At 32.7% G+C, this 26,964-nt stretch overlaps 3 protein-coding genes across 5 annotated transcripts; 1 reads left to right on the plus strand and 2 right to left on the minus strand.

Annotated features, from left to right (window-relative positions):
* The first annotated feature begins 7,302 nt into the window (after positions 1-7,302).
* On the plus strand, positions 7,303-10,253 carry LOC133673178 (uncharacterized). 2 transcript variants are annotated; one of them, XR_009834954.1, is made up of 6 exons: positions 7,303-7,713; positions 8,672-8,773; positions 8,957-9,098; positions 9,175-9,221; positions 9,419-9,566; positions 9,820-9,928. XR_009834954.1 is itself a non-coding variant. In XM_062093871.1 (5 exons), exons 1-5 carry the CDS (start codon positions 7,627-7,629, stop codon positions 10,033-10,035), a joined length of 594 nt encoding a protein of 197 aa, XP_061949855.1. In that variant the 5' UTR covers positions 7,306-7,626; the 3' UTR covers positions 10,036-10,253. The 2 variants fall into 2 exon arrangements, 1 of the variants encoding a protein (XP_061949855.1); XM_062093871.1 differs by lacking the exon at positions 9,419-9,566 and having other exon boundaries at positions 7,306-7,713; positions 9,820-10,253.
* A 348-nt stretch (positions 10,254-10,601) lies between these two features.
* Positions 10,602-15,741, minus strand: LOC133673177 (mitogen-activated protein kinase homolog MMK1). The gene is made up of 6 exons (XM_062093870.1): positions 15,351-15,741; positions 14,870-14,999; positions 13,973-14,110; positions 13,181-13,513; positions 12,566-12,746; positions 10,602-10,992 (listed from the first exon to the last, which is right to left on the minus strand). The coding sequence occupies exons 1-6, from the start codon at positions 15,593-15,595 to the stop codon at positions 10,820-10,822; spliced, it is 1,200 nt and encodes a 399-aa protein (XP_061949854.1). The 5' UTR covers positions 15,596-15,741; the 3' UTR covers positions 10,602-10,819.
* Positions 15,742-18,885: 3,144 nt separating this feature from the next.
* On the minus strand, positions 18,886-22,651 carry LOC133672678 (dihydroorotase, mitochondrial). Of its 2 annotated transcripts, none has more exons than XM_062093166.1 (8): positions 22,597-22,651; positions 21,428-21,573; positions 21,143-21,324; positions 20,734-20,870; positions 20,297-20,462; positions 20,070-20,186; positions 19,618-19,778; positions 18,886-19,331 (listed from the first exon to the last, which is right to left on the minus strand). In XM_062093166.1, the coding sequence occupies exons 2-8, from the start codon at positions 21,508-21,510 to the stop codon at positions 19,137-19,139; spliced, it is 1,041 nt and encodes a 346-aa protein (XP_061949150.1). In that variant the 5' UTR covers positions 21,511-21,573; positions 22,597-22,651; the 3' UTR covers positions 18,886-19,136. The 2 variants fall into 2 exon arrangements, with proteins under 2 accessions (XP_061949150.1, XP_061949149.1); XM_062093165.1 differs by lacking the exon at positions 22,597-22,651 and adding an exon at positions 21,695-22,427.
* Positions 22,652-26,964: the final 4,313 nt, after the last annotated feature.

The raw sequence follows: 26,964 nt of genomic DNA on the forward strand, positions 1-26,964 counted from the left end.
AAACACTATGGATGATACTATAGCACTATAAGGACATGGTCTTTTCTGTTTTTATATCAAAAGTTATTGAATCTAGATTGTCCATCGGATAAAAAAAATACTTTAAAATATATTTAACAACCAGCTTGTGAATATATCCAAATTCATAGAAAGGAACAATGAAATGTTATTTTCTAAAAATCAATTCATTCATATTCAGGTTTTTTTACATTTGATTTTTTTTTGTTATTGATTTGCTGTGGAGCGTGGACCAATATATTAGTCAAATTATAATTGTTATAGCATATTAACTAATGAATCCTTTTTTAATAAAAAAGGAATATATAATTTCATTACTTTTGATTTTGATAAAAAAAATCTTCTAAAAATTAACACCATCAAGTGGTTTAATTCAAAAGAAGTCTATCACAAACTCAAACTCAATCATTATAGCCGTAAAAGCATATTGCTAGAGTAGTCTAGTTTTTTTTAGTACTGTGATAACTTTTATAGTTGTGATTTAAAAAAATTATTTTATAAAAAATACTTTTGGTTGAGGTTGGTTTGATATTTACATATGTTTGGTTACAACTGTGGTTGAAATTGAGGTTGAATAAAAAATAGTTTAATGTGTTTGATTAAACATACTTTTCAAACTGAGGTTATAAAATAATTAAAAAAGACATATATTAATATTGATGGTTTTTAATTTAAATATTATAGATTTAACTATCATTATTACATTATTAAATAAATAATATTTTATATCAAATATTTTTTATTATTCCATTAACGTATCTATAATTTCATCATGTATGAAAATTCATCTTATAAAGACTATAGTTTCCATGGTTTTTTGAGCATGTAACAAAATCAGGTAAAATATCATTAGAAACAAAATTGAAACTGCGATCAAATTCCATAAATGCTACGTCATCATGCGATGTTCTTCTAATTTATGTAGTGTTATTAAATAATATTAAATACTAGTTTTTCGAGTAAAATATAATTTTAAAAAAATAATTTTTTAAAATATAAATAATTATAATCATAGCATTGTTCATGTGAAAAGTGCCAGTAAAATTCACCTAGCATTGTTCATGCGAATAGTGTCCAAGTTAATTATGCAAGCTGGCAGACGTGAAAAGCAGCTCTCAGTTGCTTCTTAGGAACCACCGTTTCAACAAAAATATATATGGGTCCCACATGAAAAGCCAGTTACATTTTATTGTTAACAAATATAATGTTTACATGGTGAGCTTTAAAAGCAAAAGACACTGCATAAATAAATACCTTTTAAATACCTTTTTATATTGAATTATGCTTTAGCAAAACTATAAATCAAGTTTTTAAAAATATTTAATAAATATATATTTTTTATTTTTATGTATATATAACATGTGGAATTTTGGATAATCTTCATTTTTTATTTAAAATTTTTTATTAAGTGAAGACAATTTTTATTCCATAAAGTTATTATGTTCTTTTATTAAATGGAGATTTTGAGTCATTCATCAAGTAGCTGAACGTTTAGGAACACGGTTGCGGTTGTGTTCCCAAAAAATTTGAATTTTTTTTTGTTAAAATTTAATATGATTTATATGTTTTGAATTATTTTGATGTGCTGATGTCAAAAATAATTTTTTAAAAATAAAAAAAATATCATTAACATATATTTTGGTATAAAAAGTTATTTAAAAAATACCCGCAACTACAATACCAAAGACAAAGCTTGCTCTGTATGTATCATATGATTTAAAAAAAAAACATTTCCAAATGGCGATGCCATGGCCACGAGGGAAGAATCAATGATGGCTTACTTTTAAATTGTAAAACACAAATTCAAACAATTAATTATTCATGAAGTTTAACCTTTGTTACATTGTTGTGGGTCCTTCACTTCGCCTACTTATTTTGTTTTTTGGAAACTGTGAAGTAGAGCACAGACCATTATTTCTTCAAGAATGTTTTATATATATATATATATATATATATATATAAGTTCCTCGTATTTCTAAAATATTATTTTTCTATCATGAAACACAAGTGTAATTTTCAACAATATTTTTTTATTTGTTTTTGGTTAAAAATATCATTTTGTTTTGACAATGCGGCTCCAAAATTCTCTTTCACTATACAATGACTCCTATGCACATGCTATGTGAGAAAAAATAATTAAATTAAAAAAATTAAAAAATAAAATAAAATAAATTAAACTGATTAGAATTTTTAAAAAACTGACCAGTTTAATTTTGGTTTTATAAGTTTGAAATCGAAAAAACCAAATTGAATTCAAATAAAAAAAACCAAGCCAAACCAGAAAAAAATCGAGTCAAACCGGAAAAAAATTAGTTTTTATTTTAAAATAACCGAACCAAACTAAAACCGGTTAGTTTAAATAGGTTTCAATTATTTTTTTTAAAAACCGGTTTTGTTACTCTTTTTTTTTAAATAAAAACTAAATTAAACCGAAAATAATCATCTCTACCCCATGATATCCCATGTTATTGGATTTGCTAAATTATCTTGGAAGAATTTATATTTACTTCATAAATAGGGTTTATTTTATATCAAGAACCCTACTTACTTCTCTCATGCACGAGCTAAACCTTTTCCCCCATAAAACTAAAATCACTTGTAGTATGATATCATTCTACTAATTATGAACATAAACTTCGACTTTTCATGGAATACTATAAGTTATAACTTTTCAGCGATGCAAATTATTGCATTCAAGTTCAAATATATTCCAAGCTCCAAAAATGATTAAATGAAATCACCTTGGCCATCGACAATAAGTGGCATGGGGCCCCAAATCCAGACAAAGATTCTCAAAATGAAATTAAATGGGTATCTTGTAATTAATCGCTCCAATATTCCCTCCATGATGACTTTTTTTTGAGTGCTTAGAGCTGCTTGGAATCCTGCAATGTCCCACTAATTAGTGCATTCATAATTAGTTTGCTACATAAATAGATCACTAATTAATTATTTGACATATTAATTATCGGAGTAATTCATTATTTATGAACAAATCAACCTTGCCCAATTTCTTCAAATATGTAATCTAATTGCATGTGAAAGTCACTTCACCTATATTTGAAGTTCAAGGAATTCCAGAGATGATTAAAGAGGTGAAGCCAGACAATATTGATGCTGTGCGTGATGAGTCCTTGACTTATAAGAGAAAAAAAATAATTTTATTTTAGAATTTTTAATTTAATTTTTAACATTAATACATTAAAACCATCTAGAAATATATAAAAAATATTAATTTAATGTTTTTTTAAATTAAAAATAAAAAGCAAAACATCACTTAGGCTGATGGGGTTCATGAGAGGATAGGCTAAAGCCCACGTTCCGATGGGCAATGGACAGTCTCTGCCTTTCTCAAGGCAGGTTTGGACCGTGTGGTTTGTGGTCCAATAAGCGGATGAATTCAAAATCATATAAGCTATATTAATTTTCCTGCATTCCTGCTGGAAGACATGTTAATTTTATCTCCACCGTCTTGTCCAAGAACAATAATTAAATGCTACAAAAGAGAATCAAAAGACAATGTTTTTGCAGGTTCAGAAATTTCATTGCACCAAACTAGAATCAACAAGATAGTATTATATTTTTCTGCCGAACCCACGATGTGATCCTATCCTATACATACATGGATCATTGGGATTGGAAAGCCTTCAATTCCAGCTAGCTTGAGAAGGTGAAGAACATGGTGTCAACAATATTGAACAAAAAAGCAAACAGTTGCAGAAATCGCTACTCCAAATCTCAACCCTTTTCTATCCACTTGGAGGCAGGTGCCTACAAGATGATGCTTCGATACATTGTAATGGTAAGGGAGCAGAATATTTGGAAGTCCAAGTAAACAGCTGCCTTTCTCAATTTCTTGAGAGGGTAGAGCACCTACAGGAAACCGAGCTCCTCAATCAACAGGTCCATCTTCCGTTCGAGTCGGACGAGACCGCATTGGTAACTGTCCAACTCGACATGTTTGAATGTGGTGGAGTCGCCATTGGTATCGGTGTTTCTCATAGGACACTTGATGGATCCTCGGCATTAGCTAGCTTTTATTAATGCTTTTGCTACTGCGTGCCGAATGGGGGTTGATAAAGTAGCATATCGTCCGAATTTCCCAACTGGCCTGCATCTGCGGCCAAGATATACATGACTGGTTTTACTCCTAGAGTTCCAGCTCAAGAGATCCAACTTAAACCTAGAAAGGTTCTGATGAAAAAGAATGTTTTTAGTGGTGCAGCAATATCAAAGCTGAAAGCAGCAGTCAGTGCTGGTCTTGTGGTTCAGAATTGCTGAAACGCCAACTGACACGAGTGGAGATCGTGATAGGACTAGTATGGAATGCTTTCAACATGGTGTCTAAAGTGGCCATTTAAGGCCTTCCATTTAGTTTCTGTCTGGGGTGATCTGCCTAAAAATACATGATGGTGATCATAAACAAATTGTATCAGCTTCGTGTTTTTTTAATTGTATCAGCTTCAGAATTAGACAAATTGGGAAATTAGCACATAAAATCAAAACAATTGGCGACTTAACATTGGGGCAAAAAGTTTTGATGAAATAAAATGCTTTTATCTTGTCGTGCTTTTGAAGCGCTATAATGTGAAACTCCAACTATTTTGTTTAATTGATTAATCAGTTCATAATGGTCAGTGAAACTAGTTGACTGGTTCCGAAAATAACAATGAAAATCTTAAAACTACTAAAATAGTAGCGACGTAGTGGCTACTATAGAGAAAACAACCTCCAAAAGCTCTTGTAAAAATTTGAGCGCAATGCAACAATAGGATAAAAAATTATGATCCTTTAGAAGCATTATTTTGGTCTAGCATGACTAGACCTCTTCTTGGGTCTAAACCTGTTACACCGGTTCATAAATACACTTGTTAAACCATCCATGTAATATGTTTGGAACAAATCTTCATTTAGTTATAACAAATTCATACTGACTGTTTAAAATCACTTGTTATCGCAAGCCGCCTGACTACATCATTGACATTAATGAAAAATAGAAAACAACTATAATGTGAATAACAACTTTTTAAAATTTTAATTGGAGTTTATTTTTTAGTTTTTAAGTTGAACAAAAATGTATATTTTAACTCATATAACATATTAAAAAAAAACAATTCATTAAATTATGGTTTTTGTCTAAAATGGTCAACTAATTTACAAAACTGATCCAACTAGTTGAGCTAAATGATTGGAATTTCACTGTGTTGCGCTTTGAAAATGTAATATTTCTATTCTAAAGCTTGATAATTATCTTGTTGCGCTTATAAACAACAATATTTAGTAAATATTGCGCTTTTAAAATGTGACAAGATGAAAATAAACTATTTCAATAAATCTTTCTCAAGTAATATTATTCTGCCAAGATTTAGAAAAAAAGTGTGCTAATTTTAAAAAAATATTCTTGAGAATTCGCAGACAGCAGCAAAAGCTAAACAAATTCTGTTCCTGCGATCATTACGTGATTACATTCTCTACAGTAATCAGGTTTCTTTAATATGAAGCTCAGGAGAATTGAAAAAACAACATGAACGTAATGCGAGGGAGATTGTATTAAATGTCTTGTTTTGTTTACGTACAGAAAAAAACAACTTCTATAAAAAATCAAGAGCTTCCTCAGAAATCACCCATATCACAAATTGCTCCATCATTGAACGTGCCCCATATCTTCTTCTATCCAGCTGAAGCTGATCAAGAAGATGGCCATGTCAACATTAATGAAGAAAGAAGCAAACAGTTGCCACAATCGCTATCAGAAGTCTTAACCCTTTTCTATCCATTAGCAGGCAGATACATAAAAGATGGTGCTTCAATTGATAGTAATGATAAGGGAGCTGAATATCTGGAAGTCCTTGTAAACAGAAGCCTCCCTGAGCTTCTTGAGAGAGAGTAGATCAGCATGAAATTTAGCTGCTAAATCAACTGGTCCATCTCCTGTCCGACTCGGATGACACCCCTTTGGTCACTGTCCAATTCAACATGTTTGAATGTGGTGGACTAGCCATTGGTGTAGGTGTTCCTCACAGGATCCTTGATGCATTCTCGGCGTTTGCATTTATTAATGCTTTCGCTGGTGCTTGCCGATCGAATCGGGATTGATAAAGTAGAGTATCGCCCGAATTTTCAACAGGGCTCCATCTTTCCTGCAAGAGATATGACTAATCCTACAAATATTCCACCGCAAGAAATATTAAAAGCTAATCACAAGGCTCTGGTTAAAAGGTTTGTTTTTGATGGCGCAGCAACATCAAAGCTGAAAGCAGCCGTTGTCAATGCTAGTCATGGTGGTTCGGAGCTGCTGAAACGCCAACCGACACGAGTGGAAGTCGTGGTAGCACTGACATGGAATACTCTGATCATGAAGGTGGCTGAAGCGGAACGGCCATTTGAGGCCATGGCGGCCATCCATCTCGAGATTTACAGTTAACTTGCGTGGGATCGAGGACAACACTACCGATACCTGAAGACTGTTTTGGAAACTTCATAGGCATAGCAAATTGTTACAGTTGGATTGTTACAGCTGGACTTATGACTTATGGATAATTAGGGTTCATTGTTAAGTAGTTACAAGGATCATTCGTTTGGTGTAGAACTCGTGTAGAAGTTGTTAGACTCAGTTAAGAGTCAGTTGATTCTGGAAATAAAAGTGTAATACATAAGAGGAAATTATAAAATGTAACACGCACAAATGCGAGATTTCTTCATTTCTTGATAGCATATGGTGTAAAAGCTGGTACTGCTGGATGGGATTTTTTAATATAATTTTTTTATTTAATCTTATCCTTTTTATTTTAATCTATCCAATAAATAAAATTATATAAATTAACGCTTATATAATTTAATTTAAATTTAGATTAATAAAATAGCTAGGTTAAGAGTTTTTAAATTTGAATCGATATACCAAGTTTTATAATAATGTCAAAATTCTTTTGACAATCTAAATATTATGTTTTATGATTAATTTTTTTATTCAAGCTGAAAATAAACTAATTAATATTAAAAAAAATGTTTCAAGATTTAATTAATACAAATTGAAATATAAATTAATAAACAGATATTATTTATTATAAAAAAATCACAGTAAAAAAAGAAAATCTTACTTCCAATCTTTTCATGATTGGAACCTAAGAATATAATAATAACATGAGGAATAAATTTATTATCATATAAAATATATATTTGAAATTATGACAGTTTTTGTGTTATGATTTAAAAAAATAAATTGTTGAGATTTTATGAAGTAAGATTTTAATTGAGAATTCTCGTGCGAAATACAAGCCACACGGCATTCCCACCGAAACAAACGAAACCAAGTGTTTCCGGCTACATTATACCAGCAATAACCCTAAGTGTTTCCGGCTATATTATAAAACCTAAGGGCCTTATCACAACGACAACGCTCGCACATCTATTAACTTAAACCAAACACCCCCACATCCTCCCTCCCTCCATCCCTCTCTCTCTCATGGGTTCTGGACCGTTAATAATACCCTAATCTCTCTCCAAAATTCCTCTTGATTCTCTTTCTGGGTCACAATTTTTTCTTAAAAACTCAATCTTTCTTGCAATTCCCCTTGTTTTCTCATCTGGGTTTCTCTTAGATTTCTCAAAATGGGTAAAAATCAAGCTTACAAAGCTATGCAAAGAGCCAGGCTTGGCTCCAGCTCTGGTGGTCCTGAAGAGATTGAAGATGGCATGGTTTGTCCCGTTTCATACTATTCTTTAAATTCACATCTTCAATTTTCTGTATTTTATTATTATATTGCCTGTTGCCTTGTAATTTTTGTGTTAAAGTTTTGTTTGCTTTGATTTTTGTTGCTTTGCATAATCTTTAGTGTTTATTGAATAATTTTTGCCAATGGATTAACATTACTGTTTCTATTGTTGATTTTCTATTGTGGATTTGTGAGCATGATTATTGGCTTATTGATATTCATAAGATGCCGGGAAAGTTGGATGCTTTGGGGCAACTAAGAATATGAGTTTTGTAAGCATCTAGGTTAGTTTATTTAATTGTATATTCTTTTTGGGATTTGAGTGGTAGTTAATTGATTTGGTAAACACTAATTGTAAGCTCCTTCAACTATTTTACCATCCTGGTGGGTGGTTAAGAGTAAAAGTGTGTTTTCGCCATTGTACTTAGGATGGTGTATAATGTTCCTTGAAGCTTATCTTGTTGCTGTATAGCCTTGAGCTGCTCTGATGTGATGCTAGTGTGCCATACAGGTTGCTTTTTGCTTGTTGAATTGTGGTTCTGTTTACTTCTTAAACAATTTTGCTTCCTTCTTGTAAAATATTTTAACTTGCATTTTTATAAGACCTTTTCAAGGATGATCCTTAGACTTTGATTTCTTAGAGATAGGCCATCCTAACTGTTGGGAATATGTCATTAACGCTTATATGTCAAAAAAAGAAGAAAAAAAACTAGGCATGACAGTATGACTAGGCATTTTTTTCTGTATCTGTTGTGCATGCTTGTTTATAGTATTAAGCGCAATAATTCTTCTTCTATAGTTTTTTGGGTGCTGTAATTGTGTGTTCGTGTAAAGAAATAAAGAGATACGGGTGTGCAGTTAAGTGTAGTTTTTGTATTTTGAATGCGTCTTCTTTACTATTTTTTATTTTCATGGAACATTTCTGATGAGGCGAGTCGCAGGTGGATGGTTCTTTTCATTCACCAGAGTGGCATGCTGCTCGTTTGGCCAGCCTTAATACAACTCACACAGTAACCTGGGAAGAGTACAAGAAAAAGCAAAAGGTAATCTGTGGATATGCTATCTTCTCTCCCAACTATCTTGCTGTTTGTGCAACTATTAGTTGTGCATCATATTTGTTTGTAACATGATTGATGCATGCTTAAACATATTGATGTAGTTTTAAATGATGATTCAATATTTCTAGATTTTTTATGAAAGCTGAATTTGTGCTCTGTATTTACTAGGAGGATGAAATGAGGAAGGGGGAACTAGAAGCAGATAAGGATAGAATGATGAGGGAGTACCGAGCTCAATTGGATGCTGAAAGGGCACGCAAACTTGCTCATGGCCGGAATCACTCTGGTAGCAAATCTAGTCATCAAAAGGGTATGTATATGGATGTATCTTCTTCCTGTGTAACGATCCTCTTCCCCTCTTCTAAATTTGAGATGTGCTCTTGCAGATAGAAAGGACAGAGATTCAAAGAAACGCAGCAGTAAAAAAAGAAAGGTGCCTGAGTTTTCTAATAGTTTTACTTTTTAATTGAATGCATTGTCTAGACTCTAGAATATTACAATTTGACGTGACTCAAAAGTATGATGCCTAATTTGATTTTATCAATCTTATTGAAAAGTCCATGTTACTTTTTTGGGCTAGTTTTTTCTTAATGAAACTAAATACATCTAGAATAATATCTCCCTATGCAGAACAGGCGGTCCTCCATGTGCCATTGATGGTCAGATAAGATCTTGTTATCTGATTAAGCTAGCATGACTCCTGGTAGACTAATTGTCATTCAGGGATTTTTGGATATTCATCATCTGGAAAGAAGTTCCAAATTGAAGAGTTTGGCTGGTTAGCCCTGTGAAGTTCTCTCTGGGTTATTGTTAGTAGAGGGTAGCTAGTTTTCCTGTCTTGCTGTTGCATGAATTTGTTTCTGTTTCTTGTCTCTGCCAAATGCATGCGTTCTTTTATCAAGTGTCTACTGTATAGTCTTCCTGATTGATCATTACTGTCCTCCCTACCTCCATCTCTACTGCTATGAATTTCTCATTCCCTAGGTATATAAACTCGAAATGGACCCTGATCATCTTGCATTACCTTGCAGCATTCGAGGCAGAGATCGGATGATTCTAGCTCCTCCAGTTCATCCTCGGATTCTTCAAGTAGTGAAGATGAGAGGGAATCAAAAAGATCAAAGTCAAGGTCCAGAAAAACGAAGGAAAAGAAGCGCAAGTCAAGAACCAAGCACTCCAGTATTGATGATGAAGAGGCTGCTGGGCCTGTGCCACTTTCTAAATTCTTTGGAAGCTTGAAGAACTGATGGCGTGATCAAAGATTATCTAGGGTACCCCTCAGATGTCTCTTCCTATAAGAGGATATCAATAGCCTTGTTCTTTATAGCAATTTTTCCAGCAATTTGCTTTGAGCAAATATGTATCCAATTGCTTCTTCCTTTTCAAGTCACTGAGCTTGTAATGCTATTAATTTGATTCCAAATTTTTCTCCCTAAAAATTCAGTCCCAACATTTCTTTTCAGAATATTATGATAGTACACTTTCTTTCAGAATATTATGATAATACACTCTTAATCAAGTATGTGAGATGTATCATATAAATTGAGCAGTGATGTAATAAATGTGAACACATTGAGTTTATGCTTGTGATGTTCCTGCTAGTTGTTCGACTCGCAAAGAACCCTGTAGTTTTCCTTTTCCCCTTCTCTGTTTTAACTGACATGAGCATGAGAAGTGAAAACATAACAAGGATGGTGAATGGTTGCACCATGCGAAGGCTATCATAGGGCATCGTCCATGAATTGCAAGACAAGGATAATTAGAAGCTGGCACGCTGACCAGTGATGCATAATATTTCATATGTGAAAGTTAATGCCAGGAAAAAAGTAGGCTCAATTCAATAGAAAGAACACTGCTACAGCCGACACAAACACCATTTTAATTGTTTTGTTCCCCTGAATTCTGTCCATAATAAATAATTCGATTCAGGAACCACCCGGTTTTGGATGGAACGTATTTACACCATGAAAGAAATCACTAGAAAACATATAAATCAAGGAAATCAAGTTGACCAGTCACAATGATTAATCACTAGTTCTGGTATTCAGGGTTGAATGCAAGAGCTTCCCGATAAATAAGTTCCTTCATCTGTTCTTCAGTCAGTGCATGCTGCTCAAAGTCAAAGCTGAAGGGGGTCATGCAGATTGGTTCATCACTGATGTCGTGAAGCGATGTTAGGTATGGATGAGCAAGTGCTTCCTCAACTGCAACAAATTAAGAGGAATGGATATTATTTGAAGTGCATTTCAGAAATCTAAGACAACAATTTTATGTGAAAGACGAGAAATAGTATGCAGGATATCAAAATAATGTAATATCATAAAATGTAACAATATCATGTTCAGCAAATAAAAAAAAAAATTCAGTTAAGGAAAAGCTATAGGAGCATTTAAGTAGTGTTTGGTTACTATCTCGATATAAGAAAGACAAAGAAGGGAACATGTCTCCATGTGCCTCCCGTTAGATTTTTATCTATTACCATTATCTACTCATGAAATTATCAGCCATTGAATAATAGAAGTGTAATTCTATTAAAGTCCAGTTTAAATTGGAGTCAAGTTCCAGCTGGTATGGATGATCAATCCAAGTGATATCTAGATTATTGCATATTTACCTCATCAGAAAAGGAATCTCTTATTCACCTGATAAAATGTATCTCTTATTCACTTAACCTAAACATCACATCTGTTATATGTTTCAAAATTTCTCCTAACTGAACGTTGGCACACAGTTTATTTTTTTCTTCTCTGAAGACCAAGAATAATTTGTAGACTTGTGCACACAGAATTTCAACAGGGGGGAACGGTGACATAGAATCAGCGACCCCACATGCAAGAAAGTCAGCAAACCAATTCCAGTTTTTCAAAGGTCAGCACAGCGTGAGTTGATAGCTGCACAGAAGACTTAGACTTGCATAGTTGCATTTTTAGCAACAAGAAGGCAATCCAAAAAGTGAAGTTGACGCATGCCCTAGACCACTTCCCAAAGGATGCTGGTAGCATTCCTTTCCAAGACAGGAGACTGACAATCCCCAACGGAAACTAGAACTGTACCCCCAATTTGAGATCCAAAGCCACAAAAATATGTTCTAGTTCCTATAAAATTGCAAGCAACAAAAATGATCTCTGCTCTCCCAAATGCACTAATGCCCGAAAATCTTTGAGATTTACAGTTTTTGGCAGATAATAATGCAATGACATTTTCTCCCCTCCCCTCCCCCAAGTCCCACTCCACCCATTTACATGCCTCAATACCATGACTTGCCACTTATCTAAGTGAGATGAACCATACAGGCTTATACACTACTGCCAGATACAAGGAAACTTTGAATTAAGGGAACAAAGGTGCAGGGGGAGAGAGGCTTCACCAATTGGTAATAAAACCATTGCAGGTTGGAGTTCCATTGAATACCATGTATCAATGAGTTTCACAATCAAAACAAAGAGAACTCAAATTGCCTGGTGTGCAAACGGATGCAAGGTTGTATTTCCCAATAATTATAATTTATTTGAAGCAAAGGCTAGAAAGTAAAACTAGGGTTTTTAATTCTCAAAGTCACTCATGACATTAATTGTTAAATAAACAGTCAGTGTAAGACTATAAAATAACAATCAAAGCACCACAAGATCCCATTTCCAATCTCCTAAGAGAATACATATCAACTAAGCAATGTGAATCATTTGTGTCAGACCAAAGACCAAGAAAAATAAGACAAAAATTAACACGAGTAATTCCAATGGTGTTGACACACACTGAAGGTCAAGGAAACAGACTCACCAGTAATCCTCTGTCTGGGATCAAAAGTTAACATCTTTTCAATAAGATCAATAGCTGCCGGGTGGACAGTTGGGAACTTTTCAGTGAATGACTGACGGCGATGAAGTGGCAGTTGCCGAATGTATCTCTTTGCATTTTCATTCAAAAAACCCAACTCAGCCTCTGATGGGGTGCCAATCAGCTGCAAAGATTAGAAATGATCAATCATAAATTGCAAAACTTCGTGTTGAGAAGATGACACATGGATACTATATATCCATATGCCTATTTGAAAATGTGTAATATTAACTAGTTTCTGCACACATTTGACTAAATTTGTAATGGCATATAATAATCAAGAACCAGAGAGATATAACTAAAGGCCACTTAAAGGTGTCTATCTAAGAAATGCAGCCAAAATAACTTACTTTCAGGTCAAGATTATCGAACTATGGTTTACACCAAATTCTTTTCAAGATTGTGAAAAAGAAGAAGAAGAGGAGATTGCCCCCCTTGTTTTCAAAAGGATAAAAGGCATGACATTTGAAGGATTATCAATAAACTCAAGTCACATGTGATCCTAAAACTTTTTCAGCAGATAGGAACATGCCAACAGAAATTTAACAATTAATTTACCTCCATAAGCAAACGAAGCTGATGCACATGATCTCGGCCAGGAAATAGGGGCTTTCGATCCATCAGCTCCATGAACACACAACCCACTGACCACACATCAATAGCTGCAGTGTAATCTGAGGAGTTCAAGAGCAGCTCTGGTGCTCGATACCATCTTGTAACAACATATTCTGTCATGAAATCAGTTTCCGAGGTGACACGAGCCAGACCAAAATCACATATCTTCAAGTCACAATTAGCATTCAGGAGGAGATTGCTAGGTTTTAAATCTCTATGCAGGACGTTTGCAGAATGTATATATTTCAATCCACGGAGTATCTGATACAGGAAATACTGCGCAAAACAAAAATAGAAGAATATGTTTGGTCCTTAGGTTTTTGACTTAGTTTGATAAACTAAAAATTAAGGAAAAATACCGATGTTGTATTTAGTTGAGCTTGCCAAATTACATTTGTATCCAAACAAACAAACTACCGTTATACCCTTTTGTCACGCAAGGCTCAATAGAAATTCAATGCTGACTAGACCTCATATAGCTCAGGTCCTTTCTCATATGTCAAAGAATATAAAAAGGCCATGTTGACCACAGAAATCATTTATCTTAAAAAGGAATATTGAGTGAAAGAAAAATACTTAATGGGCTGTCAATCAGCCATAATAGTAGCCCTAGATGGAGCCATATTAAGACCAAGGAGATGAGAAAATTCCGATAACTAGCGTAAAGCTTTGGGTTGTTTTCTTCCCTTTGCTTCCAGTACTTATCTCTAAACAAAGCAAATATTTAATACTAACCTGACAGTGCTCTTCTGATAATACTTGATTGGAGCGAATGATCTGATGCAGGTCAGTGTCCATTAGCTCATATGCAATATAAACATCATTAAACGATTCCCTCTGCGGTGGAGGAATTATATCCCTGATTGCCACAACCTGCATGAAAAATACAAGTGATGTAACATAAAATATCATCAAAGTCATAACATTTACCTCTTTCTCCCATAAAATCTTCCCTTTATAGATATTTTTCAAATTAAGTGACGAACAAGGATTTTTATTCAAGATCTTGACAAAAGAGAACAAACTTTGTTTTGTTTCCGGGTTTATGGATTGGATGCAGTCAGCGTTACGACATAATCAAAAGGACAGTTGTACAGAAAGGATGGAAACTGCTTAAAACCCTATGTTTTACAGACCAATGGTTAAAAGCCATTTGATGCCACCTCAGATAGTTTTAGATTAAATCTATGAGAATTGCTTAACTAAATCATTGCCAGCTTCAACCTAAGTCATGGCCTTAACTTCATTTTCAGTAATCCAATTAAGAATATCCAGTCATGTACTTTCATTGGAGTACCATTGAGATGCGAGTTAAAAGAAGAGTGCCATGAATGGGCTACCAACTATGACTAATTATGATACAATAATCATAATAACTGTCATCGCGCAGTTTCTATTTGGGATGAAATCTCTTATGTCTCTAAATGGAAGCTAGACTAATAATATCCACTCTGGCTTCATGTCTACCAAAGCAAAATAATTCAATCATATTATCAATTGGATACTTTTATTGATTGGTCACTGAATTTACCTAATTCTCACTCTCATCATTTCATCAAAAACCCTAAAAACTACAACACATTGGCGCGAAACATAACAAGCATCAATAAAACTAATCAATTTCTCACTTACATTTTCATGATCCATGTGGCGAAGCAACTTGATCTCGCGAAGTGTCCTCTTTGCATCAATCTTATTATCAAACGCATTTGCTATCTTCTTTATTGCCACATGCTCATTTGTCTCAGAATTCAAAGCCGAACTAGCAAACAAACAACAACACACCACAGAATCAACAAAAGCTCCAATTCATTCCTTAAAAGAACCCACAAAGAATCAATTCATAAACAAACAACACCTCAAATTTATCCAAAAACAAACTTTAAAACCACAAATTATCACAAAAGCACCTCAAAAAACACAGATTTTGCATAATATAACCTAACTTCACCTCAAAGCACGGCAAAAAAACAAAACTTTTATAAGGAAAAAAGTGGGTTTTATCCATTAATTAATAAACAAAAACTTCAACCTATCCAAAACCAAACCAAGAAAACACAAATATATATGAAAAAACAAAGTGGGATCTTCTTTAAAGAGAAAGATTAGTTACCAGACGATGCCATAAGCCCCTTTACCAATAGGCATAATAGGAGGTTTATACTTAGCAGTAACTTCAAATATATTTCCAAATATATTATATTGTATAAACCTCCCTCCATGACTCAACGTTGCCGGTATATTCTCCATCCCTCCACCTCCTCCTCCTCCTCCTCCTCCTCCCATAGGTTGTGGTGGAGCCTGCTCTTGTTGCGGGGCATCCGACATCTCTGTATCCGCCGTACCTCCACCGTCCATATCTGAAATTTGTAGCTGAAAGTGCCTGTCTTTTGGGTTTCTGTTATGGTCAAAATCAAAATCAGATCTAATAAAAATGCTTTCTTTTTATTATAAAAAGTTCTAGAGAGAAGGAAATGGTAAGTGTACTATGCTTTTTGTTGCTGTCTTTGCTTTTGTTTATCTGTCTCTGTTAATGTTAACATTAACAGAGAAATTCACACGTGTGGGACTTGGATTCTTTCTTGACTTTTTTTTTATTTTATTATCTTGACTTAAAACAAATAAAAATTAAATTTATCTCTTTGATAATGTTGATTTACATACTTTTTTGTTAAATATATTTAAACCTATTTTTACAATAAATACTAAATTTCTTAATAAATATAAAAACCCTAAAAACTTACCATATAATATAAAATCACGTTTGTTTATGCATGATCATCATACGTAAAACTAAAGCTAATTTCAAAGAGATTTTTTGTAAAAAAATTATGATTGTTGGATATTTCTCTCAAGTATTTGTGTTGGAAGCTTGATGTTAGGTTAATAAAATAAAAACCATAAATTCAAGTAAATTGTAGTTTAATTAATACTAGTGTCTCGTCCTTTCAATAAGTCTCTATTCAATTATTATTTTTAATTAGAAAATAAAATCACATAAAAAATATTTGAATAGACAGAAATATTTATAAAAAAATCATTGAGAAAATTACATTTGTTTCAAGTGTATTGTTTTTACCTGATTATTCAGTATTTTATAGAATTAAATTATTTAAAAAATTATTCAGTATTTGTTTTTTTTTATATATATATATAATTGAGTAGCTAATATTAGGCATGCTGGAAAAGTCGTGTGTTTTACTTCGAGTGGACCATTGGTAGGGCAAGAAAGTTTCAAGGCAATCTGAGAAGGTCTCCATCAATAAGAATTTACAAGAAGATTGGAATTAATTTCAAATCTCTAAAAACCAAGTGGAAAAGAATTTCATCTGCTAGCTGACTTAAAACTTTTTCAAAAAAAAAAAAAAGAGGGATATTTTCTCTTCACATTTAACTGAGAAAATAAATAAATAAATAAATTTAGAGCCAGTCTTTCTCATAAATAGAGAACTTGTTTTGTAGATAGACTTGATTCCTTACCATGGTGCATCCACATCAGGAAAGAAATTGTTTCCTAAAAAAATCTCAACTATATTATAAAAAAAAATACATGGGATTTTTCAAGAAGAATATTCTATAAAATTAGCATTTCTCCTTGTTTACTTAGTAATGCTAATCACATGGTTTGTTTATTTATTTATTTATTTATTTTATTATGTCAAGGGTTTAAAATATGAGTTGTAAAGCTAAGACTTTGGCCTGTAAAGAAACTAATAATTGAATTAAGTTGGGATTTTTCTTGAATAAACTAATATATGTTTTAGTTTCTTTAACTAACGAGGAGGATTTACTATCATCAATCTCTCCAATAAATTAACAATTGGTTCTGCTGAAAGTCTTCTCTGTCCACTCCTCACCAGACCAGTACCTTGGAGATCCATTCCACATGCAGCAACAAATGGCTTGCACCGTTAAGCTCTACCTCGACAGAAAAGAGAGGACGGCGCAGGATTTTGCTTGCTTCTCCGGGAAGTAGGTGCATACCTTTCATTGGTATTTAATGCCTTTTTATTTACTCGAGCATTCTTGTTTGATCTTGGCAGAAAAAATTATGCTAAGACATATGTTCTATCTAGAGGAGTGGAATGCATTAGCTGAAAGCCTGGAACTAACAGATAATCGAAGCAGCTTCTCGGTTCGATCCAACTTCTGCGGTCGGACCGGGTATGAACCCTTGTAATTTGTTTGCTTACAACCACCCTAGCAGCAAAATCTCCATCAGGGTTTTTAGTTATGTTCTTCATTGAACAAAGTTTAACATTGTTTAGTGGAACGGTCAAATCATTTAGCCCAACTCAATAAGTTAGAGGAAGAACACTTCAGGAAATTTCTTGGCAGCATTTAGCTTACTCCATGTGATCTGCAAACCATTATTTGACTTTGAATAGATGGCTTATTCAAAAACCAATGGTAATAGTTTGTAGTTTTCCTTATTTTCAACTCCGTTGCTTTCTTGATCAAAAACTCGTGAATTCTCAGTGGGATAATAAAGATTGTTTTTCAAAATATTTTTGATATTAACCTATCAAAACAATTTAAAAATAAATAATAATAATAATTTAAAGTTTAAAAAATTCATTTTTTTTTCAAAAAATTATCCAACCACAATCTTAAACACAATGTTAATAAAGCATCCTACTTTATGTGCAGATATCACAGTCATTTATTAAGGTGTGTGGCTGCGGATGAGATTCACCCACAGCCACAATTTTTAACGTTTGATAATGCTCCTACCATAATTTTTTAGTGGTGGATCCCACCATTAACTGTGGCGCAACCACAGGTTACAAGAAGCAGCTCTTTACTGCTTCTTGTGATTAGAAAATGAATGAATAGTGGAGCATGACTTCACTATTCATCCATTTTCTTCAATGAACAGTCCAGTCGGACCGGTCTAGTTCAAAGCTAAAAATACATTGAACCGGGTCCGACCCAACAAAATATAAAAAAATATTTTTAATTATATTTTATTCGAAAAACTAGTGTTAAATATTATTCAATGACTATATAAATTAGACAGAGATCGCTTGATGACGTCGCATTTACAGAATTTGATCATAATCTCAATTTTATTCCTGATTATATTTTACCTAATGTTGCGCTCTTAAGAAATTTATGAAAACTGTAGTCCTTGTTGGATATATTTCATACATGATGGAATTGTGGATAGTTTAATGGAACAATAAAAAATATTTTATATAAAGTATTATTTATTTCATGATGTAATAGCAATAGTTAAATCTACAATATTTAAATTAAAAACCATCAATATATATATATATATATATATATATATATATATATTTTTAAATTATTTTATAACCTCAATTTCAAAAGCAATCTTAACCAAATAAATTAAACTATTTTTTGTTCAACCTTAATTTCAACCACAGTTTTAACCAAACATCTATTTTTTCAAACCAACCTCAACTAAAAGTATTTTTTATAAAACAACTTTTTTAAAACCACAACCACAACCACAAGAGCTACCACAATACTAAACACACCCGATATATCGCATATGCAAGAAATCATCGAAAACAAGAATGTAGTGAAAAGAGATCGTTGGCTTGGTTAACTTCAGGTCAGGGCTTGTGGTAGAGCCACTGATACAAGAATAATAGGCAGATGGGAGCAAAACTTCAAACTAGGCTAAGTCCAATGTTCGTAACAAACTTTAAAAGAACATTTAAATTGGTTTCTAATTATTACATAGAAAATAAAAATTGCGGTAGTTAATAATCTATAACCCGATCCATCGCATATGCAGAATGGTGCAAGGCTGTCAACTTCTTGGGAAAAAAAAACTTACGATCCCTTGTTCAAGAGAAACAAGTGGAGATAATAAATGAAGCAAAACAAGAACTACACAACAACGTTTTCCACTGCATAATGTAAATCAAATGGAGGATGGCTGCCACTCAAGTGTTTCACCTGCAGACATTGGAACAATATCTCCAAATGAAAATGAGAAAGACTCTGGAACCTTCCATGGAGTCCTAGTCAGTTTGATCTTTGAGGTGTTTCTTGGAAGTCCATAGAAATCTGGTCCATTAAAGCTTGTAAATGCCTCCAGCTTGTCAAGTGCACCAGCCTTGAAGCAATATTACCAACAATTTAGTTATCATAAACGCAGCATGTTTAGGGCAAACCATTAATATGGATGCGCAATAGCAGCAGCATGCAACATACATACAAATTGCGGACAAGCATTAAGTATTTCACCAATCAAATTCAAAATTTCATCATAAGATGAGCCGAACTAGTAGCCTAGATAAGGAATTTGCAGTGCAAATAATAGACATATGACCTGTCCCCTCACATCACAAAGCTGATGCCCAAAGGGCAGTCTAAGAAAAATAGATACAGCAGAAACTTACCTCTTCAAAAACCTTGGCATATAGTGATATAGCAACAGGGGCATTATAAATTCCAGCACATCCACAAGGACATTCTTTCCTTCGTTTCTCATGCGGTGCGCTGTCAGTTCCAAGGAAGAATTTTTTATTTCCACTAGTCACAGCTGAAACAATAGCCTGCCCTGGATGAGTAATATAAAACCACATTAGCTTGTGAGAAAACAGTCACAATGATGCATAGTATCAAAAAATTCTTATATTTTCTTCTCTTTATTAATCCTTAATAATGAAGAACAATACCCACAAAGAGAACTGTCATATTGACATTAAAACACCTTACAAGGCTAATTGGAATACCATATAATGCTGCAACCAAAATAACTTTGCTGACACTACAAGCGAGGGAGCCTAGGGATTCAGCATTTCCAAGAGCAATTAATTGCAAAGTATGTAAAAGATTTAAGGAGACATACTGTGAATTTCTCGTTTGAGCACTGGAAGGCAGTAATTGTGTGGCTGCAATCCTCCTTGAAAGATAGCATTTCTATTGAGAAGTAGATGCTGTGGAGTAACAGTTGCCGCCACAGATCCTAAAGAATTAAATAGAAAGTTAGATAATCATCTACATCTAAGTGTTAACAAGTCAGCAGCAATCATGGTAAGAATAGCAAAATTAATTCATGTGAGTGAGCAAGCATACCATAACTACAAGACTCGACAAACCTAACAGCTTCCATTGTAGTGATATGCTCCATTACAACCTTTAGCTGTGGAAGCCTTTGGATTAAAGGCTGTAAAATAGTGTCAATGAAGACTTTTTCACGATCAAACACATCAACATTGGGATCTGTAACTTCTCCATGAACCTGTGAGTACAATGCCCAATCACATTAAAATCAATTATAAAATCACAAAAAAAAATAATAAGCTAAAATCATTTTTTTAGTATCGAATCTTAAGCTACATCTCAAAAAAGTGCCAAGCATAGCCATGCAATCACTAAGCATGAAACAAAAGATTAAGTTTATTAACTTTAAATCTCGTCCAATGGTCATGTTAGCAGAAAGGAAAAAAAAAGAAAAAAAAGAAAAGAGAACGTACTAATAACATGGCCACAAGTCAATATGATAAAATTACCAGTAAGGGCATATTCTGCTCAGCCATCTCCTCTAGCACAGGTAGACATTTTCCAAAAAGATCAGTAACACCATCTTGAGAATTTGTTGTAGCCCCAGCAGGATACAACTTCACAGCAAAAACTACTCCACTTTCTCCTGTCAATATAATCAGAGCATTATCAATGAAACAACAAAATCCACACTGTAACCATTAGAGCCTAAAAGCGAAGAAACCAACATATTTTAATTATATATATAGAAAACCCCTGCTTATATGACTGTAAAAAAAATCAAATGGATTTATTACAATCAATCAACATTTTTCTAAATAATTTCTCGACAAGTTCATCCTATTCTATAGAGCTAGTATTTGCTAAGTCTACAACCACATTCTACTAAATTTGCAAATGCAATCAAAATAAACCTACTTGCAAGCTTGATCTCACGAGGGCTTGTAGTATCTGTCAAATAAAGTGTCATCAATGGACTAAAATCACTATCGGCAGGCAATGCTTTCAAGATAGATTCACGGTAAGCAACAGCAGCAGCAGTTGAAGTAATAGGAGGCTTCAAATTTGGCATCACAATCGCCCTCCCAAAAAAACTAGCACTGCATAACAACATATCATAAAAATCAAGCCAGAACCAATAAAAAAAATCAAATTAACCAAAGCAAAAGAGCTGTGCTTTTTAATTAGAAAAAAAACAATAACCTGTGAGGGACAACAGCTTGAAGAAGTTCACCATCACGTAAATGAAGATGCCAATCATCAGGTTGAGTTATAGTAAGCTCCATTTTTGAAGCTTTACACTTTAACTGCCTAGATCCTTCAATTTTTGAAGATGGGAGTTTCAGTACCTGTATCATAATAAGGAAAACAACACCAAGACATCAAGATTAGTAAAATTATTCATCTGGGTCAAATTTAAATTTTCTTAATATCAAGAAAGCGAAGTTCTTGAAGAAAAAAGATTCAAACTTTGAATGATAAAACTGTAGTCTTTATCGTTCCAAATGCCAACATTTGATAAAATATATCTTTAGAACTCAGAGACTTAATTCTATAAGAAGAACGAAGGAAAAAAGAGCAAAGTTTGCATTGCAGCTTTAAATCAGGCAATTAATCAAACAGGTTATGTGCAGGGCTGGAGGAGCGAGAACGAAACACACTCTCGGTGGTCCTGCAGGTTCAAATAAAAAAAAGAGGGGCTTCATACACTTCACAGTGTTTTAAAACCCGGTCGGCCCGCCGGGACCCGGTCCACCCGGTCAACCCGGGTGAGACCCGGTCAAATTTTCTTTTTAATATTGGCAGTCATTAAACGACGTCGTTTTGGCCTGTGTCACTCAATTGCCTCTCTTCACCATTACCAGCACGACCACCATTATATTTCCTCGTTGGTTGTTCAGGCTTAGGGAGCTTGCTAGAGTATCTCTGCCCAGTGAATCTTCTATGGCCAGCGATATCTCCTTTTCCCACATAGCCACTTTCCATTTTGAGCTTCTCTAACCCTCCTGGTGTTGGTGATGAACTTACTGAATACTTTCCCTACACAGCCCATGGCCTTTCTTGGTCTAATACCAGTCCTTTTTTTCTTGAGAGAGACTAATGGTTCTGTGATGAATAACATAGCCAAGAAAAGACAGTGTCGAAGAGAAAAGACAGTCATAAATATGAATGGAGTTTGACAAAGAGAGTAAATAAAGATCCGTGACTCGATCATTTGATCAGCTCGATAACCAGATCGGTTTCAAAACTATGCACTTGACACACGAGCATAACAGATTAATGAGGATGAATGCATGAACGACAAGATCGCTTTTTTCAAAGAATGACAGGTCGTTTTCGCAGTGAAATTAAACAGTAGAAAGAAAACTCACCAGTGAGGCATAAGGAGAGGGATGTTATTGCTGCCACTTCTTCAGCGGTCCTCAACCATCTGAATTGCATGATTTTTTTTTAGTTTGAAGTGAATGTCTAGATTAGTTTGTGTGTATTTTTATTAATTTTATGGGTTCTGAAGTTAACGATCATGTAAGTCTCTAGTGATTATCATATGAACAACCACATGATTTAAATTTGAAACTAAAAAGAAAATAAATTTTTTAATCCTAAATTTTTACTATTATTCCACCACCTAGATGATTTGAATTATTTGATTTTGATTTTTGTTTGGAGAGAAGAAGGTGTTAATTCACAGAGAGAATTTAAGTTTATGCAAAGTTACATTAATGGCTTCTTCTAAGCATATTGCAATATTCGGATAGATTATAGTGGGAATATATACCAGAATTTATTAATACGCCTCTTATAGGTTTTTTTATTTATTATTATTTTGAAAAGAGATAAAAATAAAATAAAATAAATTAATATCCTTCTGCTGCTACTAGAGATAGTAAGTAATGTTTATTCTCAGCGTTATTATTTAGGTAGTCGATTATTGTTTTGGTATAAAAGAGAGATAATGTAATAGAAAATATGTGGCTATTTGTTATTTCTGTTTTTAAAATTTAAAATTTAAAAATTATATTATAAAAAAATTTATTTTATGTTTTTATCTGTTCAAAACAACATGTCTTTATTTCTTTGAGATTTGTATGTTTAAACAAATATATAGGCGCTGAGTTTTTCACTGTATATTTAGCCATAAATTATTGAGGATTGAAATAGTAAAATAATTATTAATTTTTCTCTTGACGGTAATATAGTCTTTTCCTTATGGCCATTGGTCATTTTTTAATTGGGCAGGGGCAAGATGGTCTTTTTATATTTTATCAGTATAATAAAATAACTTAATTACCTTTAAAAGTTGTCATTTATAGGCTTTTTTGTATTTTTAGTTTTTGAAGCATGGTAAAATAACTCATTTACCATTAAAAAAAAAATTTCTAAACTGGCATCTAGGGATTTTTTTCATCGTTTTAATTATAATCAAGTTGATTAAGAGATAATTTAGTATTTTAAGAAATATAGAATATTATTTAAAAAACAAATGAGTAGGACATACCCGCACCCTTCAGGTTGCACATGAGGGGGCTTGCGGTGGACAAACAATGGCTTTTGGGATAGCATTCAAATTGTCTCGGCTGCTCTTTCTTCTATTGACAGCACATGAGGCCAATAGACCTCTAGTTTTGGGATAGCATTCAAATTGTCTCGGCTGCTCTTTCTTCTATTGATAGCACATGAGGCCAATAGACCTCTAGTTTCGTGTTGACAATATTTTTTTTTTTCTCTCTGCTCCTCTATTTTCATGCTTGATCCTTTAAATGTTCAAAGCAACCATTTTATTCGTTTTTCCTTTAGATTTGATCCTCTTTTTTATTATTATTTATTTTATTTGAACTAATTTATAAATTTATTATTTTAATTTTATCCTCCTTTAATTTTTTTCATGTATCAAATTTGGTTCATATTATTTGATTATTATGTATTTTATTTAAGATGGTTTTTAACTTATTTTTTTTACAATTTCATCATCTTTTAGTTTTTTTCCTATATATTAGATTGAATTCTCCTTCTTTTAATTGTTATTTTTTTACTTTGATAAAATTTTCAAATTAATATTTTTTTTAATTTCATCATTCAACAATAAATTGGTTGAGAATTAAACTTCTTCATTGAGTCCGGGTCTAGGATTTCATAGGTTGTGAGTTTGGAAGATTAACTCAAATTTAGAAGATTCTCTTGGGTTTGCTTGTTTTGTTTTGTATTTTTTACTTCTTTTAAGCTCATGTTTTATAGTTTTATCATTCAACATTTATTTAATTGAAAACTAGGCTTTATAATTTTTTTATTTGTTTTCTATTTGATTTTTCACTAAATTGAAAATAAATAAGATTATCTAGGGTCTTTTTATTTATTATTTTTTGATAAATTTATCTTTTTGAAAAGAAGTTTTATTTTATTTTTGAATTAAATTAAATTAATTGATTAAATATAATCATGAAATGCTCACTTTATATGATATTTTATTTAGTTTGTTTTTTGGGTTGTATCTCTGATGGCATGTGTGGTCTTTTTTGGTTTCATCCAACAATATTTCACAATAGTATTAGAACCATCTTGGTAAGCTTTTTGTGGTGATGGGGTCGTATCTATGACGGAGTAATGGTGAGTTCTAATGGACTTTTCTTTTTTCTTTTTCCAAGTATAATTTTAGAAGCCTATTTACTATTGTTAATTATTGCCAGATTGTTTTTATTTGCTCTTATTTACTACAAATGTTTTTTTTAAAATCATATTATAAAATTAATCGATCTTATTGAATCCACTTATATCAATGACCCGTGTCTTAAACCTTTTTTCTTTTAAATGTTATCATCACTGGATCATCTTTTCTTCGTGTTATAAAAAAATTAGGTCGGCTTATGATAAAGCGGGTCACCAATCTACTTTTATTATTTAACATTAACCAAAACACAAAATGTCTCAAAATTCTACTGAAATAAATTTTTATAAGCACATCAATTGTCACTTCAATTGTATATATATGCTTAAATCAAGATTTGGAGAAAAAAATATATAAATGGTTTACTCGAGACATAATTTGAAGAGAGTTTATTTTTAATACAAAATGGATTCAAGAATACTCTTATTATTAAGAAAGATGCAAGAAAAATATTGATGCAAGTGCAATACCAAAGGCTGATTTTCATTTTATTATTTTAGGTTACTATTATATCTTATTTTTTCATCCAAAATTGAAGCTTGGATTTATCCAAAAAAAAAAAAAACCATAAACTATTTTTGTTCCATGATTCCAAGGCACTCCATCTTCATTAGCTGCAGTATTGGAGCTCTGTTGGGAAGTATGTAACTTAAATTTCACCGGATGAAATCAAACCAAAATAATAATAATAATAAATAAATAAAAACAGATTCTTTTAAACACAAAATCTTGAATCTATAAATCTATCTATTATATTATATATTGATTAACAATCATTCATCAATCATATCAGAATCGGGAATCCTTCTCACACACAGCAACCTCTCGTACTGTGTCAGAAGTGTCCTAAGATTTTCTTGATTCATCATCTTGATTGATGCAAACACACAGCAAACAAGTTCTTTAAGAAAGAAAAATCAAAGATACCAAGTGGAGAAAATTAAGGACGTAGCAAGTAGAGTTAGATCATCACCCACAAGTTAATTTCACAAGCATCATCATCTTTTCCCATCACACCATCAACAACAAGCTCAAATTCAATGAGAACTGAGACGTAAGGAGAACAAAGAAGCAGATAAGTAACGGTTGGCCTGCTAATTATTGAGCAAAAAAAGGTTATCCTGGGTTGAAAATCAAGTTTGCCCCTGATGTTAATGATCAACTACCTCCCTTTACACAGTCCCTTTGTTGTAGTTTTACGAAAAATACAAGTCCAAATGCTGACTTACAAAAGGAAAAAAGAAGTGGGACGTGTCTGTTTCAGTCCATGACATGTGGTTCAGTAACGACGACGTTCACGAAAATCTCATAAAAATCTAATTCTTTTTTTGTGGCTGATAGATTGACTGCTTGTGGTTGATAGATAGACTTAGGTTAAAGGGCCGGGAATGAAGCCATGAAGAATATATACGTGTGTGTTTAAAAGAGATAATTGAAGATAATTTATATAGCTTTGAATCTACAATGGAGTGTTCATGCAAAAAGTGATGCAGTCAACGTGTTTGTTATCTATGGTTTTAGAATACATGATGATACAAGCTTAGAGTGTCAAAGAAACTCCTAAAAACACTATCTAAGTTTTGGGTTTTGTGTGCACTTCAAAATAATTAGAATAAATTGTTTAGTTTTTCATTAGAATTACAAAGACATGTTAAATGAAAATTATTCAAGAAAAAAATAGAGTTTATATAAGTTTAAAATTATAAATATATAAAATCATAATTCATAATAGAAAAAAAAATAAAGATTCTAGCACGCATACTAAATATATATTAAATTTGAAAGTCTAGCACAACAAACATGTTGTTAATTAGTTTATTGTTTCTTTTATTACTGTTAATTGAGCAAATATTCTTTGTATTTCGTGATATCTTCGAGGTACAGTTTTTTACTTACATCCATCTCTTTCTTGAAGCTATATGCATATTCTGATGCTGAATTGCTGATCATGATAATGATCTCACACATCGTAAGTTTGTTACTAGTTTCTGTGTTTTTTTGAGTGATTATCTTATTTATTGGAAGAATAAAAAATAATATATTGTTTCTCAATTTTCAACCGAAATAAAATATCGTG

Source organism: Populus nigra, chromosome 14 (assembly GCF_951802175.1).
Source record: "Populus nigra chromosome 14, ddPopNigr1.1, whole genome shotgun sequence".
Taxonomy (NCBI): Eukaryota; Viridiplantae; Streptophyta; class Magnoliopsida; order Malpighiales; family Salicaceae; genus Populus; species Populus nigra.

Coding starts and splice junctions, on each gene's coding strand:
- LOC133673178 (XM_062093871.1), top strand. CDS start 7,627: ATGGGTAAAAATCAAGCTTACAAAGCTATGCAAAGAGCCAGGCTTGGC. Junction 7,714..8,671: donor AAGAGATTGAAGATGGCATG/GTTTGTCCCGTT, acceptor GGCGAGTCGCAG/GTGGATGGTTCTTTTCATTC. Junction 8,774..8,956: donor AGTACAAGAAAAAGCAAAAG/GTAATCTGTGGA, acceptor TGTATTTACTAG/GAGGATGAAATGAGGAAGGG.
- LOC133673177 (XM_062093870.1), bottom strand. CDS start 15,595: ATGGACGGTGGAGGTACGGCGGATACAGAGATGTCGGATGCCCCGCAA. Junction 15,000..15,350: donor GGGGCTTATGGCATCGTCTG/GTAACTAATCTT, acceptor TTTGTTTGCTAG/TTCGGCTTTGAATTCTGAGA. Junction 12,747..13,180: donor AGCTTCGTTTGCTTATGGAG/GTAAATTAATTG, acceptor TAATCTTTGCAG/CTGATTGGCACCCCATCAGA.
- LOC133672678 (XM_062093165.1), bottom strand. CDS start 21,739: ATGTTGGCATTTGGAACGATAAAGACTACAGTTTTATCATTCAAA. Junction 20,871..21,142: donor TCGTGAGATCAAGCTTGCAA/GTAGGTTTATTT, acceptor TTATATTGACAG/GAGAAAGTGGAGTAGTTTTT. Junction 19,779..20,069: donor GCTCAAACGAGAAATTCACA/GTATGTCTCCTT, acceptor TTACTCATCCAG/GGCAGGCTATTGTTTCAGCT.